This window comes from Ochotona princeps, chromosome 2 (assembly GCF_030435755.1).
Source record: "Ochotona princeps isolate mOchPri1 chromosome 2, mOchPri1.hap1, whole genome shotgun sequence".
NCBI classification, from domain to species: Eukaryota; Metazoa; Chordata; class Mammalia; order Lagomorpha; family Ochotonidae; genus Ochotona; species Ochotona princeps.
The window spans coordinates 112,441,845-112,449,760 of record NC_080833.1 but is presented as its reverse complement, the minus strand read 5'-3'; the positions used below and the strand labels follow the sequence as shown (position 1 = coordinate 112,449,760).

The following is a 7,916-nucleotide window of genomic DNA, read 5'->3' as shown; positions in this document are numbered from 1 at the left end:
AATGTATTAAGTTTCTGTCTCCTGATTTCAGCCTGGCCCAGGATGAGCCTCTCTTCCTCACACTCTCCCTACCAATAAGATAATTTAAGAAAAAAAACTTAAAATCACTTATTTTCACTACAATAGTTATCGTGTATGGAAAATCTAAAAAAGCAAGTCAAAATAAAACAAAAAAAGGAAATAATGGAGTCCTCAACACAGTCAAAATCAAAGGTGTAAATGATTCTGCCTTGCTTTTAAACTCCAATCCTATGAAAAATTTTCAAATATAAATAATACAATTAAGTGTGGAATGGGTGAAAATAAATATGACAAAAAGAACAATGAATACCTTAAGAGAACAAAAGGAGCCTGCATGATGGTGTACCAATAAAATTGCACCCATATGTGTGCCAGTCCAAGTATAGTCTGCTCCACTTCCCATCAAACTTCCTCTTAATGGGCCTGGAAAAACACAAGAATGGTTCAAGTTCTTGGACCCCTGAACACATGTGGGAGCCCAGGAAGAAGCCCCCAGCCTCAGGCTAGCCCAGTCCCGGCCACTGCAGACATTTGGGAAGTGAACCAGCAGATCCAAGATCTCCCTTTTTCGTGTGTGTCTCTCTCTTCCTAACCCTGCATCTCAAATCAAATATATCCTTTATAATAAATAAAAATTAAAGAGATTGACTAATACAGATGATAGAATGAGTGTTTATCTGAAGAAGTAATGAAACTAACAAAATATGAAATTGACAAAGCTGCATTCAGCATCTTTGATCTCCTATGTCCTCAAACAGGGCATGGTGATCTCACAACCAGCGCACAGAACACAGCAGCAGACTACAAACATTCAGGGAAGGATACGTAACAGAATGCACACCAAACTGTCTTCTTAATCTCAGAGTTAAGGACCTTCTAATTAATACTCTTCCCATTTTCTATTTTAATTTGGCATCATTGCCTTTCTCCTGCTGACCCTTTACAATTACAGATAGAAGCCTATCCCTGAATCTCATTTTGGCTGATCTATGATCCGTGATCCGAGATCTCCATAGTTTTATTCTCAGTTATTCCTGCTTGTTTGGTCTCCCATGTTCTTCTACTTCTAAGAAACATTCTCTAGGGAAACGTACTTCTAAGAAAAAAATTTTATGGAGCTTTGTGATGCCATCTGATTCTTGGGCTACCTAGAGTTTTATCTATTTTCCAATATGAAAGACTTGATTTCTGGGTTCAAGATACAGCCCTGTCTTCTCTCCTCAGACAAAGTATCAGACAAACTATTTTAGTTATTTATTTATATTTTGTCCAGCTCTATAAAGAAATATAAGTTACTTTTTACTTTAGGTATATAAGCAAATAAATTAATCTGACTCAGACTTAGCCTATCACTTTGATAAAGTCATATGTCCGTTCAGCTTTTTATTAGTTAATGTAAGTTTTATTTTTAATTTTTGAATATAACAAGAAAATTGTGTAGATATATTTTCCATTTTATAAGGTACTATTTTTAAAAGATCAGGTTTGAATATTTGAATACAAAGTTGCATTCTATTAGAAACTAGTATATGTATTTTTTGCAAAATATATTAGTTACATTGAAGCTAACCTATAGCAAACTGGGTGATAAGTCTATAAAGAAATGAACAAAGAGAATACTATGAAAACCTACCTAGAAGTTAGGATTGGGGTTTCTCAATGTCAGGTTGCTGTGGTGGTTGGCAAAGGTATTTTCTTGATTGAAGTGGTAACTAAGTTGATATGAACCAAATAATACTCTTAAGTTATATAGTTTCCAATGTCATATTTTACAATTAAAATGCCTAAAAAATAAACTAAAAAACAGAAATACAGATGCTATAGTTTTCTGACTCTAGTTTCTTCCCAGCATCACCAAGACAAAAAAAAAAAAAAAAAAAAAATAGGGCAGTTTAAGGTGACAGTGTCTGGAAACTCCAAATAATAATAGGTCATCAAGTTGAAACCAAAGTGTGTAGTTGAATTTGTTCTGAAAATTGTAACATTAATTTGCATCAAAGTACTGTCAAGGGGTCAGGACAACGGCAGGCTAAACCTCTGCCTGTGGTGCCAACATTTCACAGGGGAGCAGATTCAAGTCCCACCTACTCCACTTCCAATCCAGCTTCCTGCTCAAGAAAGCAGCAAAGGCTGGTCCAAGTCCTTGAGCCTCTGTACCTGCATGGAAAACCCAGAGGAACCCGCAGAGTTCTGGATTTAGACCAGATCAATCCTGGCCATTGTGGTACTCTGAGGAGGGAAGAGGTGAATGGAAGATATCTCTCTGTCTCTCCTCTCTCTGTAACTCTGCCTTTCCAATATAAACAAACAAATAAAATGTTATCAAATAGGTTCTATTTTCAATTAATTCTACCATTAAAAAAATAGAGGCTGTAATGCCATAAGTCATACATGGAAAATGAAGCAAAACCTCACATTTAGCTCAATGAAATTGACTTCACATATTTGGTAGTAATTAGCTCCTTCAACAGACCATTAACTGAGGAATATGTGATCATATTCCAATTGAGAAACTTATGAAAAAAAAGTTTGTCCTTTGTTAGCACAGGCGAAGTTTCAGGTCTTTTATTAAGCAAGGAAACTTGAATCACCTGGCAAGAGTTTGCAGTGTATTTTTGTTGTCTCCACCTGATATCTGTAATTTGAAAACTGTAGGGATAGATACATAAAATGTTTATTCTGGGGCCTGGCGACGTGGCCTAGTGGCTAAAGTCCTTGCCTTGAATGCGCCAGGATCCCATATGGGTGCCGGTTCTAATCCCGGCAGTTCCACTTCCCATCCAGCTCCCTGCTTGTGGCCTGGGAAAGCCACAAAGCTTTGGGACCCTGCACCCGTGTGGGAGACCCGAAAGAGATTCCTGGTTCCTGGCTTCGGATCGGTGCAGCACTGGCCGTTGCAGTCACTTGGGGAGTGAATCATCAGACAGAAGATCTTCCTCTCTATCTCTCCTCCTGTCTGTATATCTGACTTTGTAATAAAAATAAATAAATCTTTAAAAAAATAATGTTTATTCTGAAAAGTCCTCCCAAGTGTATTTCATATACTATCAAAATTAAGACTAGTACATTTGACTGTTATGTGAGTCTTTGAATGTTATATAGAAATTAGAATATTCATATCCACCTTTAATGTGCACACCTAGGGAATTTAGGCTGGGTGAACTCAATAGACTATAGGAATCAATTTGATCAATTATCTTTAATGCAATGGAAGATGGTCTCCATCTTAAACTCAATGATCTATTCTGCACTCAGGCCCTTTCTGCCTTCTGACCTTCTCTCTAATTTGTTTTTCAGGCAAGCTTCTTTCTTCTCACACACTTGATTTTCATGGAAACAAGAAACATGGAGTCCACTCAAACTCTGTCTCTCTCTCCCCTCTCTCTCTTTCTCTCTCTCTCTCTCTCTCTCTCTCTATATATATATATATATATATATATACACACACACATATATACTCTCTATATATTCTCTTTATATACATACTCACACACATATGTGTGTATAGATCTGTGTATATATATAGAAATGTATATATGTGTGTATAACATATATATACATAAATGTAATATAAGCTTTAATTTTTCACTTGTGTCTCAAATTCATCCTACTCTTAACTCATTGATATACTATGTGAAACTTACCTTTCATAGTCTCAGGTTCATAATTTTCTTCAGTTATCACCACCAGTTTGTACATTTAGGCCACATTGCCCTCCTTTAGTAAGATGGCATTACATTGGCTACTAATTTTGCTTCTGGTATTTTCCTTGCTGAAGTTTTTCATCCCTTCTGCTTCTTGGTTAATCTTTCTTAATCTCTCCAAGACAGCACTTTAATCTATTGGGAAAGGCTTTTTGTGTTTTGTTCCCTAATAGCAAAAATCATTACAACTGAAGCAAAGTACTTAAATTGCGTCCCACCACAACAAAGAAGCCTTGACTGAAGGCAACTTTTCAGTACTATCTACTGTACCACCCCCTCCGTACAACTCACAACTCTCTTAAATAGGCCTAGACAGTCTTAACATTTAGTTGTTACTATTTTGTTCTCTCTTCTATAAATGTTCTCTCTCCCTACTGAATGCATTTAAAACTCACACACTTTTAGAAAGAAGTTCAAGAATTATTGGTATAGTTCAGGGTCATGAGTTTGAAAGCCACACTTCCCCTACCTATGAAATCCCTTCTGCCAGCCTGTGTCAGTCCAATGATGCTTTTCCACTGAATGCCTCTCATTGCCTGGGATCTAAGTGTGGCAGTGCTACATTGCAAGCCCTTGAATAGCCTATTCTGAGCAGTGTCTTGGGATCTCTCTTCTTTCCTTATGGGCTGATGAACTCCAAGGACAAAAGGTAGAATACTCACTCTCCCTCCCCTTTTCCGCTCCTCTCCCATTCTCCCTGAACACGGCGCATGTGTGTCTATATTTGTCACCTTCTGAATAAACCTGACTGCTGTCTTAAGTTGTGCCTGTGCTTAAAATGGTTTTTAAGTAAGAGACAAAAGCCTAAAATATAAATGTTAGACTAACTTAGACTACCACACTTGCTTAGAATGAAGCCTTATATGATCATCCATCTAGAATATCTCTCCCTAGATTCAAGGACAATATCTCTTTCCTTAATATGTTATTTATAGCTCCTGATATTTATTAAAAGATCATTATGGCCAAAGAATTATGATAGAATGTTTTAGTTTATAATCCTATTTACTGCCAACATAAATTTATAATATTACACCTATTTTACAATGATGACTTTGAAGTTATTAAAATGAAGTTTATGAATTACCTAGTGTTACACTCTTAGGAAGTTTAAGAGTTTACACTCAAACTCCTCCCTGACAGCCGTGTGTCGTTACATCCTATCCCTGCTAATGTCTGGCCTTGTAAGGAGTTAGCAGGGCTGCTAGGAAGATAGTGCCATGTCCCTGAAAAAAGTTTCTTTAAAAGGGAACAAGATGATTTTTCTCCTCGAAAGCCACATGTAACCGGGTCAAAACGCCCAGCCCACTCTGAGTTTCTAGTTTTATCATGAGAATAGCAACTGAATAAATAAATCCTACTTTCCTCCCTGAACTGTCCAAATGGAAATTCTTTTCTGTAAGAAAAGGACGGCGGCAGTTTTTGTTTCTGTTGTACCATTTTCCCCGCAACAGCTTCAGGTATGACACTTCGTGGGATGCAAAACAGGAAAAACGGCTAGTTCTACAAGAAATTCCAAAGGATGGTATCCAGTTTGGGATGATGGAATTGGAGAAAAGTTTTGACACCCAGTATTACAAGACTGCCAGAAAGCAAGCAAACATTAAAAGAACCTAATAAGATAAAAGGAGGGAGGGTAAGAGTGAAGGAAGAAAAGCAGGATGCTCTTAAAATTAAACACATGGAATATGTTCCCTATTTATAAATAAAACATTAGAAACAGGAGGTGTGAACATATATATATTTTTGAAATATAACCTGTACAGCTTCGATACTGCATCAAAATAAAGAGGGCAAAATAATAATGACTCAGAACTCATTGAAAAAATATCTATTAGCAGAAATAGTAATCTTTCTTTTCTTTTAGAAATTACTAGACTAATTTGTCAAAATGTTATCACTGAATTACGATGTTGGAAGAATATTACTATTGAAATAGTCTATCATGCACCCATTCAAAAGTCTCTGTAGTAACCCTGATAAAGCCCCTGCCAGCACTGCCTTGAACTTGAACGCGCTAAGTTTTAGTTTTTGGTTAAGTTCAGTTAACAAAAATTATAATAACTTTAATGAATTTTCACAATGTTTACATTTTAATGGGCTTTAGAAACTATGGGTGCTGCCTTTGATTCTGAATGCAAACTTTCAGATTTTGAGTTTGTTGTAAGATGAACATAGTAAAGGAGCAAACGCTGCCCTGGGTTGCCCAGTAACCTGAAGCAAAGGCAGGCAATGGGATGGGATTCTCAAGAACCTGCAAGTGAAGCACCTTGGGCCCAGGGCCCTGCATATCTGGCCTCAGATTCTGATCTGTGGTTGATCTCCAAAGAAAGCAGTGTCCATTTTAGCTAATCATCCTTTTCCCAGAAAACTCCCCTGGAATGCATGTCTTATAGCTGTCTGCACAGCCCGATTCCTTAGACTATAAACAATAGGGTTCAAGAGAGGGGTAACCACAGTGTAGGTAACAGCAATAAGCTGATCCCGCTCAAGCGAGTAGCTAGCTTTGGGCCTCAGGTACATGAAAGAGGCACAGCCGTAGTGAATAATGACCACGGTGAGGTGTGAGGCACAGGTAGAGAAAGCCTTCCTGCGGCCGTCAGCAGAAGGAATCTTCAGGATTGCCACAAGAATATATGCATAAGAGATGACAATGAAGAAGAAGGAGACCAAGAGCACCAGCAGGCTGAGGATAAGAATCCCCAGTTCACTCAGTTCTGTATCCCCACAGGCCAGGCTTAACACAGGAGGTGTGTCACAAAAGAAATGTTGAATCTCATGGGAACTGCAGAAGGAGAGGCAGAAAATGACCAGTGTCATTCCCAACCCAAAGAGGTATCCACTTAGGAAGGAGATACTGATCAGCTGAACACAGAGTGTGGGACTCATGCGGCTGGTATAGTGCAGTGGGGCACAGATGGCCACATATCTGTCAAAGCCCATGACAGCCAGAAGGAAGCAGTTGGTACAGGCCCACGAGGCAGAGAAGAACATCTGTGTAGCGCAACCCACATAGGAGATCGCCTGGACCCCCATAACCAGGCCAAAGAGCATCCTGGGTATGATACCCAAAGTGTAGCAGGTCTCAGAGAAGGACAAGAATGAAAGGAAGAGGTACATTGGGGTGTGTAAGTGAGTATCCAACCTGATGATTATAATAATAAAGACATTGCTAGTCAGGGTGACAAGATATAGTGAGAGGAACAAGGCAAATAGCAGAAGTTGCAGGTTTCCAAAGCTGGAGAAGCCAAGGAAGACAAAGCCCTTCCAGTAAGTTGCATTGAATTGCCGCATTCTGAGTGAAGTTTCAGACTTGCTGATTCTTTCCACGTTATCATTTGATGTGTAGCTTCTTCAAAATACAGGATGAGATAGATTCTCTCTACCTTGAACCTGTTGTAATTTGAAAAGGAATCTTTGATTTAGAACGCAGTCAAGCTTTAGAAAGATATTTGTGATATTAGATATAAATGAGGAAGCATCCTGAAATGAATGTGTGTGCACATGTATTTACATATGCACAGATACACTATCATGAAATATGTATATATGTATACATTTGCATATAATATTATGAGTAAATGCACAAATACATGCACACAGAGAAAGGCACAATTATGGGCAAGTCATATCAAGACCATATCCACAAATATGTTAGGTATTCCTATTCATAACAAATGCATGTCTATTTGGACATACATCTATTTGTACAGCAATTCACCACCCATATGTAACATTGATCCTGTAGATTTATTTTCACTTAAAAATATGTTAGTCAGTCTACGTACACTGCCTCTTAGAACGTTGGATAGAAATACAGTCTTGATTACCATTATTTTGTAGGTTAAGCGACAAAAGTGAGATTAAATAACTTCCATAAAGCCACACAGAAGGAAGACGAGAAAAATGAGTGTTGTGAGTCCTAATCAAAATGCTCTTACCCCATACAGTGACTGATTTCCTCATAGACAGTGAGCCGCTCACTCTTCAGAATAAAGACTAAAAAACATTTTGTTTAACACCACTAACTTGTTACTAAGCAGTCCCTTTCTCAAATCATTTTACCTTTTCAAGATTCCTCGGGCAGATTGGGACTGGCCCCTTTGACGTGGTTGTGCCCAGTATCAGAGAAAAACGGGACTTGGAGAAGGCTGTGCATCAGACATTTCTCAACTCAAATCTCAGGCATCA

The 7,916-nt window shown here is 38.1% G+C and overlaps 1 protein-coding gene across 1 annotated transcript; it reads right to left on the bottom strand.

The window, feature by feature from the left end:
- Window positions 1-6,077: 6,077 nt before the first annotated feature.
- On the bottom strand, window positions 6,078-7,019 carry LOC101525439 (olfactory receptor 10Z1). Its single transcript, XM_004589057.2, has one exon. It carries the CDS (start codon window positions 7,017-7,019, stop codon window positions 6,078-6,080), a length of 942 nt encoding a protein of 313 aa, XP_004589114.2.
- Window positions 7,020-7,916: the final 897 nt, after the last annotated feature.

What these genes read in the sequence shown, in the direction of transcription:
- LOC101525439 (XM_004589057.2), bottom strand. Translation starts at nt 7,019, where the DNA reads ATGCGGCAATTCAATGCAACTTACTGGAAGGGCTTTGTCTTCCTTGGC.